This window comes from Lonchura striata, chromosome 5 (genome assembly GCF_046129695.1).
Source record: "Lonchura striata isolate bLonStr1 chromosome 5, bLonStr1.mat, whole genome shotgun sequence".
NCBI classification, from domain to species: domain Eukaryota; kingdom Metazoa; phylum Chordata; class Aves; order Passeriformes; family Estrildidae; genus Lonchura; species Lonchura striata.
The window spans coordinates 45,599,175-45,621,266 of NC_134607.1; the positions used below are offsets into that span (position 1 = coordinate 45,599,175).

The window sequence follows — 22,092 nt, forward strand, 5'->3', positions numbered from 1 at the left end:
GATTATTACAATAATTTATGTTAAAATACTTTCCCTTTCTATAAATCCAAGTTTTTTGATTTATAAATCCAAATCTATAAACCACTGAATGACTTGACTGAAAGGCACTGGTGGTAGATAGTTATATTAATTCCTAAAATAGGCTGGATTAAACTGGTACTGTCAGAAATTTCCAGCTGAAAGGAAGTACGCAGTGAACTAAGATATCTGACCATAAGACTGTCTTGTAATGGAATCAGATTAAACTCTAGCTGTAGATGGTAGTTTCCTTTGGTTTTTGTGGCACACATTTTTTGCCATGGTGGGAGCTCAGGCACAGATTCTCACCCCTGTGCACACAAGCCAAATGGAAACCATCACAAAGATCCATGGCAGCCCCACTGTCTCTGGTGTCACCTGCACACACACCAGCCACAATCATCATCTTCATCACCTTGCTTGGTTCTCAGCCTCTTCTGTCATGTAGGAGCTCTTCCCATACTGAGTGCCTATAGTCACGGAGCGCATTCCTGAATCCTGGTTTCTGCCATGTACTTTTTGATGACAAACTAGGATTTAATTCATATTTTCTTTGAAAGGAAAAGCCTGTTGATTATCTTCAACCATTTAGCATAATTTGATTCAAACCAAGGTTGTAGAGATAGTTCATTCCAGCTTTGAGTTTATGGCTGTGACAGGCCATTGGATGCTGTTTTATGTTCTGAGCTGGTACCTTCATTAAATACTTGAGCACTCTGCTGAAAATTTTCCTTCAGTTTTACAGAAAACAAAAAAAGACATTTGCATTATATGAATATATATTTTACACTTGGGAGGACTCTTACAAACACAATTTACACACCATTTGTTAGCCTATGCAGCATGCTAGATGTTAGAAATGGGTTAAGAAATCTGTGACTTAAATCTGTGACTGGCCTTTGAAAAGCACTCCAGTTGCCTTCCCTGTTCCTTAGCAGTGGCACGTATGTGCCAGAGGACCAAAGAGATTTATCCTATTACAGAACCGGTCAGGATAGCACCACTTCAGCAGCTTAGCCTTAACCCACTCCATAATGGCTAATGATTTCAGTCTCAGTTTCATTACATTTGACAAGCTTTTAAGTCCCCTGTGCTGTCTTCCATCACTTTCCAGGTCTCTTGAATGGTCTTCAGCTGAGTAACTCAACATTTACCTCAAAAGGTATTAAGGAGACAAGGAGGCTCCCCCAGATTACAGCAACCTTTTGCCAGTCAAAGAAGCTTTTCTGTATAGCAGTGGAGGTTTGAAGGCTTTCTTTAGTCCTGTGAAATCCTCCCATACTCTGCCCTAACTGCACAGCTATGGTTATGGGGCAGTAAAGTGTCTTCTGAGTTTTACGGAAGCTCATACAAGTATTTCAAATCAAGCAATGTTATCTTTTCATTAGTTTCAGTATTTTGCATGTCTATGTGAGCAGTAAGGAAAAAAGACATTTTAATTTTCAGGGGAAATCTTAATTGCACTTTCTGGGTTACTAACTGGATAACTTCAAGAACTCTTTAACCTTTTTTTATCTTCAAGAGGTTGGCAGTTCTAGTTTGAAAATAGTTTACTCTTAGTCCAAACCTGAAGTGTCTTTATATTTTATAGATAAAGAAGACTACTGGTCTAGTTTTGAATAGCTCAGAGAGTTGTAATTGGCCAGCATGTATGTGTTATACAACTCTTTTGCTCTTAATGTGGAAAAGGTGTGAGACTACTGTAGCCCATGAGGTAGAGCCCTTCCTTTGTAACTCAAACTGGTGCAGGAGGCTGATGGTTCAGTTCCTAATGTATTGGTTGAGACGGAAACTGCTGAAAAAAGAATCTTCAAAATGAGTTGCATATGATCTCTAGATGTTTGATTCTAGTGAAGAAAGATGTATAAAAACCAGGTAGATTATTGTGCTATGCACCTGTGTGTAGATCTTAGTTCAGATCAAGGAAAACATGAGTAAGATAAAATGACAGGAAAAAGTTTCACTTTTCAACATCTTGGATGAATGACTGTACCTATAAAAGGTAGAGAGATCTCTTGTCATCAAGAGAGCACAAAGCTGTCTTGAAAGAGCACCTGTGGAACTCTGGTGAAGAAAAAAAAGAAAAAAAATCCTGATTTTCTCTTGTAGTCCAGTATACAGTGTAAATCAAAATACAATGCAACTCAGTACTAAATAAACACTTTAATGATGTATTTTATAATTCTTACAGCTAATTTTATGTCCTTATTGTATATTGCTCTCTTCTTCCTTGCTTAAGGGATTTAAAGACAATGTGTATCGACAGAGAAGAAAGTACTTTGTGGATGTTGCCATGAGCTATAAATAGTAAGTACTGGCATAATTCTTCCCTGGGCTGCTGACTAGCTAGAATTCATGCTCTACTTAATTCTGTAGGATGAAGTTTAACAGTAGACAAAGTCATCCTTTAAACTTTGACTAGTTTAGTATAGGCTATAAATTACAAACCTGATGCTTGGAATACTGTTACTTTTTTGATACAGCTACAGGCAAGTAAAGCATTTGAAATGCAAGCACTCTCTTTTAGCATTTTATTCATAGCTGCTTAAACTTTGGAAAATATTTTACAGATACTTGCATGTCTTACTGACAAACTGATGCACTGCTGAATCACGCATATCTAGCATCCATACATAGTTGGAAGAGCTCACTAAACCCCAAAATTATTATTTTCTTTTGATGCATGTACTATACTGGGCTGAGGCCAATTACATGAGGTTCAACAAACCAGGTGCCAGGTTCTGCACTTTGCTCTCAACAACCTGCAGTGCTGCAGGCTGGGAGAAAATGGACTGGAAAGCTGCTCTGGAAAAGGATCTGGAGGTGCTGGTCAGCAGCATCTGACCATGAGCCAGCAGCGTACCCAGGTGGCTAAGAAGGCCAATGGCATCCTGGCCTTTATCAGAAATGGTGTGTTCGGCAGGACCAGAGTAGTGATTCTCCCTGTGTACTCAGCATTGGTGTGGCCAAATCTCAAGTCCTGTGTCCAGTTTTGGGCCCATCACTGTAAAAACGACATTGAGGTGCTGCAGTGTGTCCAGGGAATGGCAATAGAGAATGGCGGAGGGGCTGGAACTGAGGTCTGATGAGGAGTGGCTTTGGTTGTTTAGCCTGGAGAAAAGGAGGCTTAAGGAAGACCTTGTCACTCTCTACAACTGCTGTCAAGGAGGTTGTGTGTAGTGGGGGTTGGCCTCTTCTCCCAAATAACAAGTGACAGGCTGAGAGGAGATGGCATCAAGCTGCGCAAAGGTTTAGACTGGATATTAGGAAACTCTTTTATTGAAAGGGTAGTCAGGTATTGGAATAGGTGCCTAGAGAAGTGGTGGGATCACCACCCCTGGAAGTGTTCAAAAGGTGTTTGGATGTGGCACTTTGGGACAAGGTTTAGTGGTGAACATAGCAGTGCTGGGTTAACAGTTGGACTTGGTAATCTTAGAGGTCTTTTCAACCTTGACAATTGTATCATTCTATGATCTACTTGATGCTGCAAAATGCCATTCATTGATTTTGCCAATAGAGCTCTAAATTTCTTAGAATTTAGTCAGTGCATTTCTATGTAGTTAGAGAAGCTCGTGGCTGCACACAAGTAGACTGCAAGTGTTTTCTTATTCTGTTTTTTTTCCCATTTCAAGTCAGTATTTTCAATTTGCTACAGTCTCTGGAAGTTAAGAAACTTGCTGTTCTACCTACAAACACCTACTGTGTTGCAATTTTCTTGTCACAGAAGCACTCAACTAGTTCTAATCCTACTCTAGGTTTTATTTGCAGTAGGTTTAAACCCTCATTCTCAAGGGAAAGAACATATTAATTTCATGTTCTTTTCCATTTTCTTCTCTACACTTCTTTAGGTTTTTCATTTTTTCTCCTTTGAGATTTCTACTACATGTTTTAAGAATACGAAACGTGCAAATTTTTTTCCACTTATAGGAGGCACATCCTGTCAGGAATCAAGTCAAAACTGAATTTCTGAAGGTTTTTCTGTATAAGGCTATTATACAGCCTGCAGGAGGCTGGGGGGACAGAAGGATTAAGTCTGCTTTTGACCATAAAATTCTATTTTTCCTCTATTGTTGTCCCAAGTCAGTCATGAAGCTATTACCAGTCTTACACATGTGTAGGTGCTAGTGCTCTTTCTCCTTTCGTTCCACCCACAGTGGCATTTGTTTATCTGGGTGCTCACGACATGCATCCAGCACACTGAGCTGCTGCCTGCTGGGGCAGGTGTTTATTAGTAGAGAAGCTCTCTAGGCTGCCCAAGTAAGCCCTGAGTTTAGCCAGCTTTCAAATGTGAATTGAGATAGCTTTTTTTTTGTTGTTGTTAGAATATTTGTTTAAAGCTGATTGATTTATTATCTTTCTTTTAGTCTAATGCTTGTAGTGAAGTTAGTGCTTCTTGTCATTTACTGCAGTGTGAAATGTCAAGTGGATACCTGTGGATGAGGGCAGGCTGTGTGTACTCTTAGGCTCTTTCAGTAAGTGGCATAGTTCTCCATTTATCCATGATGGTAGCAGTAGTGCTGTGCATTTCACTGCTGCTAACTTGCTGGTAAGATCTTCCTTCTTTCTCCCTCTCAGCTGCCTAAGTGCTGGAAAGGTGATCCAGCTGGCTTACTAAGCAGTAGTTGGTCTTTTGCTTTAAAGTGTAGCCTGTTTTTCTACCCTGAAACCAGAAGATAAACACCGTTTTGCAAAATAACAGAAAGTAATCCTGCATACTTCCAGAAAATAAAACAAATTGAGGAAAGGAAAACCTTTTCCTTCTTTAGATTTTGAAGGCTTAAGAACATTTTTGCAAGCACATAACAAAAATGATACAATCCAGACCAGATGTTATTTGAGGACCAGATCTTGTACTTCAGCAAAACTCAAATAAACTCCTTCATTCCACTAATCTTTACAAATCTTTAAAATATTGCAAACTTATCCTAGTATTATAAGTAGAAAGAAAAGAAGGGGATTCAAATACTCTTAGCCAGGCACCAGAAAAACTGGGAGACCAGTGGTTAGGGCAGTTATTTAACATGTGTCAGAATCTCATTCATACTTGAGATCTCCTGCACTGGTTATCCTTACTCCCCAGGGATGTGCTGTATCTACTAGTCTGTACAGTCAGTCTGTCTCTGGGTATCCATGGAGAGACAACCTCAGTATCCTGTTGCAGCACAGGCCAAGCCATGCTGAGGAAAGGCAAATCAGCTCAGTGAAAGCTGTTCTGCTACAGCTGGGCTGTTTCTGGTACCTATGCTGTGGAGCTTGTCTACAGTCAACATTAGACAACAGTCTTGTCTGTTGTCTAATGACTATTTACTTATTTCCACAAAAAGAAAAGCTCTTTTACAAGGGCTGCCCTCCTTGGGGGTAAACATCTCTCTGTGTCTTCCAGGCAACTGACTTTCTTAATCACTTACTGAGGGTTGATGTGTTTCTACTTTTCATTTTCCATTGTAAAAAAACCAACAACTCACATTTGTTTCCTTAAAAAATCCAGAGATCTGGCTGCAAGGAATTGGCTCCATAAAAATTTGAGTTAATAATCCCAGATCAGCATTTCCTTTATAAATTGCTACTGTTCTATAGTGGTAGATGCTTTGCTTTGCTCGAACATAAAGTAGTGTCCATAATGAAGAGAGAAAAGAGAAAAACACTACCAAGAGAACTTAAAGGAGCAGGTATTTGCTGGAGCTGGCTGTTAAAGGAAAAGACATGTTAATAGAGCACAGAAGTGAAGATCAGCTGTGTGAAATAAATGGACCAAAAAAGCCATAAAAAACCATATTCCTCCCTCCTTCACTTAGCTTCTATCCTAAAGATAGTGAAAATGTGTTAATCTTGCTAATTAGTCCTTTGAGACTGATTAGGATTTGGAAAAGTGTTGAGAAAATTAAATCTGTAGGAAACAGACGATATTTAAGAGGGAATTAATAATATGAGTTGATAGCTCATGACCATGGCAAAATGGAAAAACCCTATTTTAATAAGGAGAAATAAAAATTCCGATTAGGTTAGTTTGTAGAGTCATCTTAACCACAAGGAAACTAGCTATGCAGATTGGCCATTTCCATGATTTATTGAAATGTTTGAGTGCAAGGTGGATCTTGCATGTTGAAATAAGAAGGTAAGAAATACGAAGTTTGCAGAGGTGAGGGAAAAATACACAGATCCTCCCACAAGTCTGGCTGCCTCAATAAAGAAAGCAGTATCACGATCAGCTGGGAATAAGATCTCCTAGCTCTCCTAGGCATGAAACCTATTAAAGAATTAATGTTCAGTGAACCTTACTTCAGTACTAATGAATTAATTAGAACAATAACTAAGTTATAAACCTTTTAGTGAGCGGTGAGCAAGCTTCAGATCCTTGATTGTGTTTATGCCTTTCTAGTGACAGGCTAAATAGAAACATGAGCTTTTCCACTGGTAAAACATATCTTCCTCTTTGATGTGCCAGTGCTGACCCATAATGGTAGTATTCATAGTAGAGGTCAGGCTTAAGGAGAAAGGATGAGGCTGGGTATTCTGGCAAAAGCAAATGGATGGAGTAGCAACCTGCTTGTATCTGTTGTTCCAGTACAATTCAGAATAGCTATGCTATGTTATCCATGAGCTGACAGGCAGCTTAAGGCTGATGAAGTGTTAAGAGGAAGGGCAGATACTAGACCTGAAGGACTGTCTCCCACTGCAGGATGGGCACAGACCCAGTGCAGCTCCTGTGATGAGAAATACTTCACTAAACGTGTTGCAATTCTTGTCATGTCTGCAAAAGTGGCTGACAGGGAACTAGTGCATGTATTGGATATTCAGCAGTCCCTACCAAGTACGAGCACCTCATACAAAGTTGCCTTTGACTGACAGATAACTGCCATGGATCAAAATCCTTTGATATCATGAAAGGCAAGGGGATTAAATGGTAAGTTTTCAATAAAGATGAGGGGACAACCACAATGAATGTAGGGCAGATGATCCTCTCTTGTACATGTAGGGACTGCATAGCAGCAATCAAATGTGACATGAGGGCTTATTCCTTGTTACCTTGTACACTGGAGACAGGATTATGAATTTAGCAGCAGCCGGCAGCGAAAGGCCAGCACTGCGGTTCTCCTGCTGCAGTGGAGCTGCCTGTGCCTGACATGCCTGTTCAGCTGCTGTCTGTGGTACTGGGGAAGCTGCAGCACCAGGCTGGGAGTGCCCACGTTGCCAGCCCTGTGGCAGGAGAGTGAGAAATAAGGACTGATGGAGCGGAGGAGGATGCTGTGAATCCCTTTGCCAATCTGTATGTTGTTCCAGTGCAGGAGAAGATGCCTGAGGAGAAGGCAGATTGCAGAGATTACACATTCTAGATTTTGAATATTGATTCCAGAGGAACATTGTAACATTCAATGACATGAGATGATGGCCCATGGCCATGCATGGGAAATTCCTTACAGCTAAATACAAGACAGTGCAAGTTGGAAGGATCTCTTAGCAATGTTCACACTGTCAATCAATTTTGAATTAACTGTAGCTACTCAAGGCAAATCTTGGGTGTCAAACAGATTTGCAGGTATCCTGGAAGGCTTCTGTTTTCCAATGTCTGTACATCTGTGCAAGCAGGAGGGGGCAGAAGAACAAGGCAGAATTAAAACAAAAGGCTTTTTGTGTTTAAAGGCTTAGATTCCTCTAGGCTGGGCTGCTGGTTCTGAGGTTGTCTTCCTCCTCATATAGTCCTGCACTAATTCAGGGTTCCAAACATATCTGCATATGTAAACAACTGTCTAAGCAATAAATACACATTTTTTTGATTGGGTCCATACATTTCTAAGCACCTATGTAATTGCCTAATCTTGACCCAGCTTGATGTTGTGTGAATATTATGTATTTTAAAGAATGGATAGAGAATGCAGTCTGCTGAGGGTCTTAATCTAATTGTTAGACTGAATCAGGATCTTGAGCCATCATCTTGCAAAGGTACCAGTGGCAGTAAGTGGAGAAATATTAGTCTGGTATAGGAACATGGTATATAAGAAATCTATCTTTCTACTATGATATATACAAAGGTGAAGAAGCAATGAGATTGCTCAGTAAGAAAAACAGTTCTTAAAGAAATTATGCATTATGTACATCATAGCATCAATAAGTAATTCTAAGGAACAAGCATCAAGTTGTCAATTAAAAATAGTTCATATAGTTTTAATAGTTTCATTTGTCTTTATTTAAATAATACTTTTTGTGGAAATGTTGCTATCTACAATCTGTCTGCAGTCTCGTTGTATTCAGATGTATTTTGTATTTTTTTTCCCAATAGTGGCCAGCCCATTCCAAGAGTGGAGTACACAGCTGAAGAAGTTAAAACTTGGGGGGTGGTATTTAGGGAACTCAGTAAACTCTATCCCACCCATGCTTGTCGTGAATATTTAAAAAACTTTCCTCTGCTGAGCAAGTACTGTGGATACAGAGAAGATAATGTGCCTCAGTTGGAAGATGTTTCTATTTTTCTTAAAGGTGAGATTCCTATTTGGTTTATCAATAGATATGGTTTCATGAAAACACTCTTTTTTGTTAGTATTGAGTGAAAAGACTCAGAGCACTGTCAGTGGCCTTCAGGTTAACCTGAAGTATCATTCTGGTTTTGGTGTTCTCTGTGGCAGAAAGTTTTTTGAGTCAAGACAGTTTTGTGTATGTATTTGCAAATGAAATATATGAAATGGAGAGAAATTAATCAGCTGAACATATAAAGCATGATGTTATCTTGTACAGGGAAAAAAATCCTTTGGTGCAGTGAAAAGGAAAATCTGAGCTAGCCACAGATGGAGACTTCTGAAACTGCACTGGGTATCCCCCAAATATCCGGGCAGGAAAAATGGGGAGTCAAATGCCAAGAAAATTGAATTTAAAGAGGAGGGCAGGTTGTGTTGTGTAGTCTGATGAATATGAGGCTTTCCGGAGTGCTCAAGACTTCATGAAGCTAGTCCTTACATTTGTATGTTGCAAAAGATGTGTTGGACACTGTAGGTCATGTGGTACTTCTCTTTCTTTCTTTTTTTTTTTTTTTTAATTTTTAAGCATCAGTGAATTACATTTTTAAGTTAAAAAATAAATTCTTATTTCTAATTTGTAATTGAAGTGTATCCCATATGGACAATGTGGCACCCATGGAGATGTTTTTGGCCCTAGAGGAAAAGTCACCAAAGAGTTAATTTAAGAGTTTAATTTCTCCTCTAAGGTCCCTTCAGATACATATATTTGTTTCTTAAATATCTTACTCAGGAACTAAAATATTATAAAAGTGGATGTTTGAAAAAACCTGACTTATGTGGTGGTAAGAGAATAATTAGCAAAGCATTTTATCCAAATATATAGATCGACAAAATAAAGGAAATAAAGAATTTATAATGACAAACTTACTTTCCTCAGCCTATCCTTCATATGCTGAATTTGATTGTGTCCTTCTGGGTCTCTCATGTGTTGTGTTGCAATCTCTAAGGAATGATGCCAAATTCTACAGATTTTTTTCTCCCTAGCTAGAAATTCAAAATCTCCCGCTTGTTTCAGAAATATGCTTTCAGACTACAGAAAGAGGTAGAGCAGGTAGTAGTACCTTTTGCAGAAAAACTTGAAACATTGTCCTGTAAAAACTTTGAAAGAATAAAGAATTAATTCTGGAGAGAAACATACTTTTTGAAGTCACTGATGAAATTGTTTCACTCTGGGACTAATCTGAAAAAGGAACACTGTTAAATATTTCTATGAGAACCTTAACTATAAAAATCAGTATTTTATTGACACAAACAATTTTATGTGTAAAAATAAGGATGATTTGTTTTAATCCTATTCTGTTCTGTTAGTTTTTGGACATATTTTATGTATTTTCCAATATGGAAACTTCTGTCCCATTTGGTACCAGACAAAAATATTTTCCTTAAATTTTAAGAACACGACTTACAGTACCTTAGCATTTTTTCCTAGACAAAGATATTCAGACCAACTTTTAGATACCTCAAGCTGTTTTTATTATACATATGCTAGCAATGCAAAATACTTCTTACACACAATAATTGAAAATGATGTGTGGTGATCGTCAAGATTCTTTGTGTCATGCTTCTGGTAGAATAATGAACAACAGCTCTGTTACCAGAAAGTGATACAGTGATGTGTGTAATGTGGCCTTTTATTATCTCTCTTCAGAAAGGTCTGGCTTCACAGTGAGACCAGTTGCTGGATACCTGTCTCCCCGTGACTTTTTAGCTGGTTTAGCATACAGAGTCTTCCACTGCACTCAGTACATACGGCACAGCTCAGATCCCCTCTACACACCGGAACCGTAAGTTGCTGCCCTTGCTTTAGCACTGAAAGAATATGCTCACCAATTTCTTAAAAGAACCAACTGAATTTGGAAAGATTGAAAAGAGGACCCTTTCTACAAAATGTGAAATTCGTCTTATGCTGTTGATGACAAATCCTTCACATTGGTGAGGCAGAATTTAATTCAAAGTCTTTTTTGTTGACTTTTTACAAGGGTCTTAAATAATTGTGTTATTTATATAGTGTGTCAAAAATACTATTTTAATTATATTTCAGTAGAAAATGAAGTTTTCACCTAAAAATTTTGAGAAAGTGTCTACAATTTTATTTTCTGCTGGACAGCTAAAAAGAAGCTATGGGAAAAAAAATAAACAAACAAACCCTGAATATAGTGAAAAAACCCTGCTTTCAGAATTTTAATTTGATCTTCTTTGTTCCCATTTTTATTTCTTTGGACCAGATTGCACAGCTGAACTTCATTTCTCTCCCATAACACAACACAAGCAAGACATGGAGCACTCTTCTCTTACCAAGAGAGAACATTAGACATGAAGCCTGTTACAAGGAAATTATGACAGAAATAAGGAACACTTTAATTATGACTCTTATGGGACAGCATTTCAGATTTTCCAAAACAGAATATTGTGAGTTAGTATGAAATATTTTGGCATATGGTCTTTTGATTAAAACTGGGGAAAAAGAAGATCAAAGAGATTTTAGTTCTTGTCTTGTGTTATATATGTTGTATTCTGTGCAGTAATAGCAGAACAGTACATATCATTTAGCTAATATAGAGGTAGTTTTACCAAAGGTATCTGCTGATCTTGTAACAGGAGTGACATTTTTGCAGTGAATCAGTCATCAGGCAGTTAGCATGAAATTGTAGCTGTGGTTTAATCCACTTGGACTACTTGAGTATGTTTGATTTTTTCCAAATTTACACAAAGGATTCATACATATATATTCAGCTCCAGTTCTGTAAACATTTGGACTCATGCCTAAGTTTGATTTAATGAATTGACTGCCAAAACCATGGAGTAATATTTTTGACTATAAAAACTTTAATGTCACGGCATACTAAGCTGTATCTAAAATGCTGTCTTTATTCTGTCAGGAATCACCAGGTGGTGCTGTTAGACACGTCTCTACCTTTTTCTTCATCATCAGGGAACGGGGCAAAGTATTTGCTGAAATGCTTTGAGGCTAGCTTTGTGTGCGTGTTTCTTTTGGAAAGAGGTGGTGATCCCTGAAGGAATTCAGTCACTTCTATAACTTCTGCAATTAGAACTTAAATCTCTTAAATTTGTAGGAAAATTGATAGAATGGAGAATCTTGGAAGAAGGGCTTGGATGGAAGGAAGGGCTGAATCTCTTCAGGTCTATTTAAAAATATCTGTAGATATTAAAAAAAAAAATAAATGACACAAGGGAAGTACCAGGCTTTGCATCAATGATTTCCTCTCCTGTGGGAAGCCAGTGTTTCAGGCTGCAGCATGTACCAGTGTTCAGCAAAAGAATGATGATGTTTATTTACTTCATACAAACTAGGACATTTTCATCTCCTGATAAAAGATTTAGGTACATAACTCCAACAGGATAAAGGCAATAACATATTCCAGGAAGCAATTAAGTGTGTCTGTGCTTTTGCTGATGTTCTTTGGTTCATTGATTTGTGTATTTGAGAGCCCTGCAGTTTTCAGGATGCTGCTTACATTCACAATTATGCAGTGGATCATAGCTGATCCTTAGCAGTAATGGCAGCTGCTGTTTTGGCTACCTTTCTGGTCATGCTGTCTGGAAAATCACTTATATAATAATAATCACAGTTGAGTTAGAATGAAGGTTTTTATTCCTTATTTGGGCTGAACTTAAAAATTCATAATGGTTCACATTAGTTAAATAATGCGTACTGGCTACCAGGAACTCCAGAGGAAAATTCTGAAAATCCTTTTAAAATGTGTTTAAGTTTCTTTCCATAACATAGAAAACACAGTAAGTGTTACCAGAAGTGTAGAGTGAAAGCCTGGTGCTTTTTAAAATCAGTGACAAAACTAAATTGACTTGCGTGGGGACAGCTCTTCATCTTCTGCGGTAGCTGCAATGCCCTGAGATCTCCTGGTTGATATATAAGGCTATAATGAGGTTTGCTGCAGGTCCTGGCTGGTGAATGTTGCATTTCAATGATATAAACCAGGTAAAAAGGCTCCCTTTGACTTCAGTGGGCTTTCCGTCAGATTTAACACCCAGGCTACAGAGCTAGATACAAATTAGAGAGTTCATTTGGTTTGATCTGTATCGCTACCATATGCATTTTAAAACGTATTTCTTCCTGATTTTAATTATGTTTCTACTACATTCACAGAGCTACGTAGATTTCTTCTGCTTTGATACTAATTTACTCCAAGAAAAATCTTTTACTGTGAAAAGTGCATTACAAAAATCTTATTTTCTCTGAGCAATGTGTGTGAATAAATTAAAGGAACTTAATTATTTTCAGAATAAGACAAAACAAAAGAATCAAGCCTTGGTAGTTAAGCAAGAATTATATTGTTAAGACTATCTATAAAGGGCCAGACTGGCAAGGAAGTCTAAAAGACTCCAATGACAGTCCCAAATGCTGGTTCATGTTTCTGCCTGAAAGATTTTGTGGTTTTGGGGTTTTTTTGTTCATATTCTTTTTGCTTTAAGCTCCCCTCTTTGTAACTGCACATTCAAAATACTACTTTGCATAGCTTTAATGGAAGAATCTACAAGCTAAAGGCATGAGAGAAATATCTTCTGCCTCCTCATTCTTTTCCCCTTGCCAAGAGAGACAAGTTAATGGGATTAGGCTTTGTCTGTTCTCATTTTGTCTGCAAGAGTGGACATAACAAAGTCCATGTGTCCCAGCACACAGCTGGGAATAAATCATCTTTGCTTATTTGTTTCTGGTGGTTGTGGCTTCAGCACAGGAAAATAGAGAACTAGGTACTCGCTCAGGTGTCAGGAGCAGTGATGCTGCTGTAGAAGCCTCCTGCAGATGAGTGTGCTTACCTGGAACCAGGAACTTGGAGCCAGCTTCACTGTTTGCTTCTGCTTGAACTACTGATACAAAGCTAAATACAGCTGAACTGATGGAGTGTAGCACAGATGCTCAGCCATTAGTGTCAGTCTGCTCAGTGGAGGTAAGAATTGGTGTGCTGGCCTTCCAGAGAATGGGCTTTCTGACCCATTTTGATGTTGGAAGTTGATGGTTGGAGCAAACAGGTTCCTCCAGTGATGAATTGCTTGGTACTGGGAAGTGGTGTGTCTGTCAGGCTGCAAACTACATTTCCCAGCTGTCCTTTGCATTGTTAGTGAGCTAAATCTTGCAGGAGAATATAGAAAAAAATTGTGATTGGAATGAAATTAATTAAAGAAGGGCCTTTAGCTTTGATGATTATCCAGTCAAGTGATGCAAACCACCAACTTCTATTTACTACTATCCACCTACACATTATTGGTTCAGACTTCTTGGTGAGGATACTGAGTAAGAAGACTTTAAATTATATAGAGTGTTGTTTTTCTGTTCATGATTTATCTGAAATGTCATGTTCTGTGACTTTTCAAATGAAAATAGTTTATAAAAGACAAATTGGATGATTTTGGGTAGAAGGCAGAAAACTTGATGTTTTCTCCCTGCCTTTAAAACATTTGTTTACAGCTTAGGATTAAAAAAAAAAAATGAGGAATGTCTTGAAAGAGACAAAAGCAAAGGAAATGTCAGATTGGATTTTTAAAGTGAACTTTACTACCAAGTCCATTATTTCCTGTGAACAAATGCAGCAAAACTTTCAGAATTGTTTGAAAGCTTTTGTAGATGATGCATGTGCACTTCCGTTAGCAGTTTTTTGTACACTTATGTCTGCACTTTGTCATGACTAACAATGCACTTACAGATGTGAACAGCTGTTATTTTTGAAATGACTTGGATTCTCTGCTTTTTCTGAAATCTGTTTGCTGAAAAATAGACTACATAACAAAAGTACCCAGTAATTGCAGTAGGATCCCACGACTAAATGAGAAATTAGGCACACAGAAACCTCTGTAAATATTGCCCTGTATTTCTGGGAGCAAGTGGCAAAATGTTTGATGTGGAGTGCTACCCAATTACAGAAAGAGAAATGGATAAGGGAAAAAGGGAATGTGTTGGATTTTGATTTATGTAGAGAGAAAAGCTGAAAACTGTACTTGTGGGACAGCTGGCTTTGCTCTGGGCAGTTCAGTCTTCATGTCACCAAGTCTGAAAGATTGTAGTGATCAGGCTCTTCCACTCAATCTGGAAATGATGAGCAAATCATGGAACAGCTGGGGTTAAATGATAAGTAACCTATTTAACAGAAGCAAATGTGTGTGTTTCTACCTACGCATAGAAACCACATACACAGGGAAGAACTACACTGTAAAAAACATGATTCATTGTAAGGCTTCTAAGGTAGGGGTCAGACCCTTGTAAAATGTCTTATGTTAAATTAATTTTAAAGTTATTATGGTAATTATTTCTGTAATGACTCTCTTTTCATTTCCATTCCCTTAGGGATACATGCCATGAACTCTTGGGACATGTACCTCTACTTGCTGATCCCAAATTTGCACAGTTTTCACAAGAGATAGGACTTGCTTCACTGGGAGCATCTGATGAAGATGTTCAGAAATTAGCCACTGTGAGTCAAAATCTTTTTGTGGCATGCTCTCTCATCTCTCCTCTTTTTTAGCTGATGAACTGATGTGTATTGTTGTATTAGTGCTGACTATATTTTCAGGTTCCATATCACTATAGTTTGACAATCACAGAGCTTTAGGTGTTCTTATATTGTTTTTAAGAAGACCTAAGCTGATCACACTAAGTAATCAGTTTCAATTTTTATTTTCCATAATCACCAATTTTCAGGGCTAGCTGAGATGAATTTTGTCTGCTTTAAGGTGCTGGAAATGAGTAAGAAAAGTAAACTTGGAAAAAACCAAAACATAAAACATTTTGATGTGTGCTCTGATCTGTTAGATCTCCAGAGGTGGCCACTTTAGCTCTTAGCACTGATATTTCTGTACTCGCCGTTCAGTTTTGCAGCCCTTAATTGTATTCCAGTGTGTGATGGATTTTAAGATGACATTGCATCCTTGCCTGCTGCTCCCCTTGGAGACTATGTCGTTACTAAGCCAAGGCTGTGCAGCAGTAGATCTAGATCAAGACCAAGGCTGGGAGATGGATTCTCTCTTGCATCAAGTGAGTCACAAGCCAGCAGACAGTGTGAGCTGTCTGTGTGTTAAAGCTGTTAGATACTGCTGAGACTGGAGCCTTCATGACCTTTGTGTGAGGAACCCTGTCAGGCTGTCTTGACTCTCCACCCATGGGCACCTGTTAGCCCTGCGTTATTGCCATATTCTAGTAACTGGGATGCAACCCTTTGCATCGTGACATAAATTAGTGACCACTGGTCTTCACCAATTGCTTTGTTCAGTTGTTTTGACTTACTGTATATTTTCTTTGGTGGATCCTGTTAAAACTAATGCAACAAATGATTTAAGGAATTATTTTACTCCATATTTATAAAGCTCCACATTTAAACATTTTATCTTCTGAAAAATTATGTGAGATTGAGCAGAGGAGTTGATTACTTTAAAATTTTGCATCATACTGCTGCTCTTCCACACAAGTACAGTGGGGATTTAAAGGCTTGGAAAGAATTGTTGGATGCAGAGTCAAATTATGTTCAATTAAACTGCAGAAGTTTTGATGCACTGTCTTAGCAGTGGTTAGAGTCCTATCTGCCAAAAAAGGTGTTTGTACCCCTTTGTTTGATTTGAATCCTGTTTGATTTGAATCTTCTGGCTCCTTACAGAAGAAACCTCTAAATTTAATCAAACTGTTTTCATTCCTTAGTTAGACAGGCTCAATGTCTTGATCTTGGCCAACTTCTCTCATGTGATTCCCAGTGTCTTCCTTGTTTTTCTAATGGATGTCTGTGGAGAAGAAACTTTGTATGGAGGAATCATGAAAGTTGTGTACTTATTTCCACATGTGCTTGGGAGGGACTTAGTAGGACTGAGTACCTAAGTAGAACTTAGTACCTTGCTATAACATGCAGTCTTAGGAGAAGCTACCTAATTGGCTGTCCCTGTAAGTATTTTGAGGAAAATTATATGCCCAAATATTTCAGCCCAAAATAACCTTGGATGACATGGGCCTGTTGCAGAGGAAAAGTTGGTACTGGGCTGTTTGGGTAGAGATATTAATATAAAGTGACCTCTGAATATTACATAAATGCTTGTACTCCTCCTCCTCACAGAAGTTCCCAGTTATGATTGACTGTGTCATCTGAACAATGAGCTGCTCCTGAATCATAAACCAAAAAATAAAAGGAGACAGCTGAATCACTTTCCTTTATCACACTGAGAATCTGATATCTGAGTCAAAGCTGATTTCTCCCCCCATGCTGGAAATAGCTCTTTCAGATGGAAGAAACATTTAGAAAGAGTCTGGCGGTGTTATATTTTGTAGGAGCACAATGAGAGGCTGTGCTCCCCTGGGGCAGATGCTTGACAAATACAGAGATGTTACTTGCCCTAAATTGTGCAATGTAAACAGCCAACTTGAGAGCAAGTAGAAAGAATACCTCTCAGTGGTGAGGGTGAGGAGGCCAAGAAATTCATTCAGCTGGGCACCAAATGTCACCTGAGGTGCCATTGACTAACTTTTGCAGCATTCAGTCCCATTTCCATCCTAGATAAAAAACAGACACAGCAAGCTGAGAAATGCCAGCCAAGAGTCTTAACATGGAAAAGCATTGCAGGTTCCAGCGAGGCGACTTCAAAGTAAATAGAGAAATGAATGGAGAGAGAGTATGCATATTAATGAGCTTGAATCAATATGCCCAAAGCAAGCTTGCCATTAGCCTGACCTGTTTGAAAAGATAGTGACATTAAGGGGTGAGCCATTACAGGGAGGACAATGGCATTAGGAAGAGAGGAAAACACCTCTTAGGAATTCAGACCAGAAAGAGAAGAATTATTACAGGTGATTTCATAATCTTTTGCTCCATTCTGCTCTCAAAAAGACACTGTGTATCAGCTTTGATAGATCTGCTCTTTGTGCCCTGCCATGAGCTGCAAAGGAAATATCTGATGTTTTTTGTCCCTGCAGGGCTGACACACTGGATGTAGAGCAAGCTGAAACCTGGTGCCTGGGCAGGCTAGAAATGTTTTGTAAATTGCAATTAGTCATGTCTGTGCAGCCCCATCGAGGGCAGGAATTAAATGGGAGAGCATTGCAGGGGCCCTGGTGCTGGCCAGCTGGAGTGAGAAGAATGGCTGCAGGGGAAGAGAACTGAAAAGGCAATAGGCAAGTTCCCTCCATCCTCTTGGGGTCTTGTAGTCAGATGGGGGAAAGAAGAAAGAAATTGCTTCTGCTTTGTCATGAGAGTGGAACACTGAAAGAGCCAAAACATTATCTTTGTAGTGGTTTATTGAAAGATTCCATTTTCATTTATAATATTTTAGGAGAGTAAGAAAGAGGAAAGACACAAAAAAAAAAAAAAAGGTGACAGAGATTATGTTACTGAAACAGAGCAAAATATTTGCACCAACCACTTCTTTTTATGGGGTGTGCTATAATGCAGTTTCTGGTTGAGGAAATACAATATTGGCCATGCATGTCTTGGTTCTAATTATTATCATCATCGTTTCTCATATCCTGTCCTGTTCTGATTGATTTTCTAAAACTGTTTTTGAGGTGATTTTTCAGCATGTCTGTCTTTCTATTTTCACATAGTACAGAAATAAAAAAGGCTGTCTTTTCTGCTTACCTATCAAACCATAAACTGTAGAAAGGACTTGACATGAGGTGTTTCAACTAATTTATATAGTATATAATTTACAACATTTAACAGCACATAACGTAAGGTTTTTCCGGGAAAATTATACCAAAAAGTACATCGAGATTTACATTTTAGTGTTAACTTGTAATTTGTGGACTTGGGAGCCGTCTTTGTAAAGCTGCAAGTTGCTAAGCAGGAACCTGCCTATCTTGCTAATGGCAGAAATGCTCCTGACTCCTGCTGAGTTGTCTCAACACAGATCAGGTTGCCCCTTCAAGATGCATATGTATAGGATGTGTTTGTGTAGGTGAAATTCAGTGGGGCGGTTCAGAGAAGGGGTTAGCAGAATGTCTTTTTCATGCAGTTCATCACCAAATCTTTCCACCTAAAAATTTGGTCATTAGGGCCTAATTAGTTGCACTAAGTTTTTTCCCAGTCATTGCTGGAAGTTACATTTAAACATTCAGTTCTTTAGAGTTGTGAAACTTTCACCTTTTCATCTTTCTTGATAATATTTGTTCTTGTGTTTTAACAGCATGAGACAGTAGAAATCAAGAAATTTATTTAGTTCTGGCTCTCCTTTACATGGAAAACCACAAAAAATGCTTCTAAATTTGAAGGAAATTTTTGTGATGAGATCTTGTAAATGTATTTCAGACTTGTGAATCTAAAAGTTTTACCTTGCTTGGATGGTCACTGAGGCCAACAGTTCATTTCTAAAGCTAACTTTAATTTTTCAGTGTATGTATCACCAAAAAAAAAAAAAAAAATTAAAATTATATACAACATTCAGAACGACCTCTCTGGTTGTGGTAATTCTTGTGATTTTTCCAGCCTATCTTCCCTCAGGATTTTCTGGTCTTGTTGACATCATTCTAGTCCTTTTACCACACAAGGTCTGGCACATAATTCAGAACAATTCTCCATTATGTTTGCTGAGGAGATAACCAGAATGGAAGAAATGGGAGCATTTCAGATTAAGGTGGAATAGCGTTTCGTAACTTAGGGAAGACTCAGCGTTTGTGGTCTCACTAGATGGAATAGCCTCTCATCTTCACGAATAACAGATTAGATTCCCCATAGGAGCTATTTAGTACTGCTAGGCTGAAAGTATGTTTTGTGAACTGGCTTGCTGTCTTCCTCCATGGATGAGCAAATGGAGTTGAGAAGAAAATTTGAGATTTCAAACATTTCTACTGTACATCTAAAAAATCAAGACCACCTATCTGTTTTTCATTTGTAGTTGTGAAATTATTAATAGGGAACTAACCATCATTTTAAGTCTGTGACCAGTTCCCCTACTGAAGCTATTCTGACATATAAAACTAGTTATGTATTGGCCAACTGAAACCTGGTATAACAATCCAGAAGCTATAGCAGTCACCCAGCGTATTGAAATTTAACATTCAAGTCTTTGCTTAGTGTTTTTTCTGTATCTCAGTTGCATACCATGTATTTGTGACAGATGTCAAGAGTGGGCACAGTGAGTACCTTAAAACCAGTGGTGACATAATGGAGTTTCTTGCAAACACATTACTTCCAGCTACACCTGTAGCTACTGAATAAAGGAGTAGAAGCATAGCTGGGATTGTATTCAACTTAAAACTGCTTGAGTAAATTTTGATGTGCTTACTGGAGTTATATGAAATTACTCTGATTTGGGCTGTATGTCACTTAAGGGAGATGAATTAATTCCCAGAGTAAAAGCTAGGACAATAAAGCTGAAATCAGGTATGATGGATCACTATAGACAGGCATTGTCCTGTTATACCATGATCTGTACTGTTCATTACTAGGTGGCCTGGGCAATGTTTCTGTTCCTGACTTTGACCAGGCAAAACCACCCATATGAAGATGCATTTGGAAATCGACCAAGTTGTGAAACCTGACACTTTAACAAGGAGCACAAGCAGATGAAATTTTGTGGCTTTCTTGGTCATTACAAAGTCACACAGAACTTTGAATCAGGAGTAAAGGATAACTTACTAATGGATTACTTTGTTTGGTGAGGTGTTGCTGGGCTCACTGACCACTGCTCTAAAACCATTCTGTAATTTGTGGGCTTGCTCTGAAAAATGTTCTAAAGGAATTAATAAAAAGTAATAGTCTCCATTTTTAAGGGTTTGTTTCAGCAATGCTTTTCAATTAAGTAGCTGAAGAACTGAATTGAAGTCCTTCCTACATTATACATAATCAAAAAGGTGAGCAAAAAAGATAGTACATATGCCACAAAACAGGACTAAGGGGAAAAAAAAAAATCTGTAGATTCCAGGGATCAATATTTAATATTATAAAATACTGCAGTGGTCTCCTGGAGTGCATTTTTACAGTCATTCTGTCAGACATTTGTGGCCCAAGAAGAAAAATATCAGCAGAAATACTTAACTAGCTTTAAACTAGCACTCCAGATTGAAGAGTTCCATTGCTGGAATTGGGAGCTAATGTTCATTATTTTCTGCAGGATTTGTGGCAGTCTGCTAAGGCCTTTTTTTCTGGGTATGGAGAGTCTGTTTCCACGTTTGTATCTGCAAGAATTGCTGTGCTGGTCAGGGCCATGGCTGGTGACTTGTGTCCATCATAAATAGCTGCTTAGGGCAGATGAAAGAACAGGATGAGCATAGCTGATTATTTTAAAATGTTTTCCAAGCTTCTCAATAATCAGGAACTTGAAGAGCTCTTGTTCTCACAAATGTGGTTTCTATGTATCTAATTATCTTGAAAGGATTTCTGTCCAGAGACAACTGTTTATGTTCAAAGAGATATATATTTTTAGTACCTGCAGTAACTTTGTCAATGAGCTCTATGGCTCAACTACTCAACTATTCACTGTCTGATGAACTGTCTCATTTTATTGCTTTTAACCTGATTCCTACTAGGATTTTTGTATATGAAGAGAGAATGATCAAATCATCCCTGGAGGCTTTCCATATGCCATCATGACTACAGAACACATCTTCTTGCTTAATTCTCTCTTTTCCTGGGTAGGAAACCAATAATTTGTTTAGTCACTCCTCATGCTATTGAGGATGTTATTCCTCCCCTGAATCCTTTCCAGCTAGAACTGGAAAAGAGAAAGTATGTATCAGTCACCAGGCTGTGGAACGCAGTAAATGAGCAGCTGGAATGGTAAAATGAGTTTTGATTAAGAGTAGGACTGTGGAGTCAAGCCAGTTTTAGATGTGCTTGCTATAGAAGTGGGGACCTTTCATATGGTAGGAAGACTGGACCTGGTGGTGTAGAGCTGACAGAAGTTGTTGCTTAGGGACGAAAGAAATAGGCTGGATGCAGAAGGAAAGTAGGATTCAGTGGATCCATCTTGCATTGCTGTACAAGGATGCGAGTCCCTCCAGTATGTGATCAGAAAGGGGTAGGTCGACATAGGATGTGTTACTCTAGGAAAGAAACATCTTATGCTTTATACTGGGTCCCTCAAAGCTAAGAAGGTGAAAGAGGGCTCACCTGTCACTACGAGGGTGCCCAGTTGGGCAAGTCAGTAACCTGCTTCTTGAAAGAATCTCATGTTGTCCTGACAGACAAAATCTTATGCTCACAAGTGACTAGAAAGAGTGTTGTTCTATAAAGTACTTTTAAATATGTATCCTTGGGCCCAGCCCTGTAATGAGGATGCTAGATGCAAGAGAGAGCTAATTTGACTTAATTGAGAGCAGGGAAGAAATTAAAAACTTTACTGTAGAAATAATATAGTTCATTTTAGACAGGATGTGATTTATGAAGATCAAGCCCTAAGCAGTTAGAAATGCTAAAGATAAAGGCTCTATTAAAATAACAAATTGCAGCCAGAGACTGGGTTTGCTTTTATTTCTTGCAGCATTTTGTTTCCAAAAGTGGTTAGATCATAATCTGTGAGGTTACTGGACTGCAAATGCAAATTTTCATGCACACAAGTAATACATTTTGACATAGAGGTTAACAAGAGAATGGTGCAAATTTCACACAGCACTGGCTTG

The 22,092-nt window shown here is 38.4% G+C and overlaps 1 protein-coding gene across 1 annotated transcript in view; it reads left to right on the top strand.

The window, feature by feature from the left end:
• TPH2 (tryptophan hydroxylase 2) overlaps positions 1 to 22,092 on the top strand; it is a 49,530-nt gene that overhangs the window by 6,104 nt on the left and 21,334 nt on the right. Inside the window, exons 5-8 of the mRNA XM_021528980.3 lie at positions 2,258 to 2,325; positions 8,297 to 8,493; positions 10,177 to 10,312; positions 14,848 to 14,974. Of these exons, the coding sequence (XP_021384655.2) occupies positions 2,258 to 2,325; positions 8,297 to 8,493; positions 10,177 to 10,312; positions 14,848 to 14,974 (528 nt within the window). The remainder of the gene's footprint in view (positions 1 to 2,257; positions 2,326 to 8,296; positions 8,494 to 10,176; positions 10,313 to 14,847; positions 14,975 to 22,092) is intronic.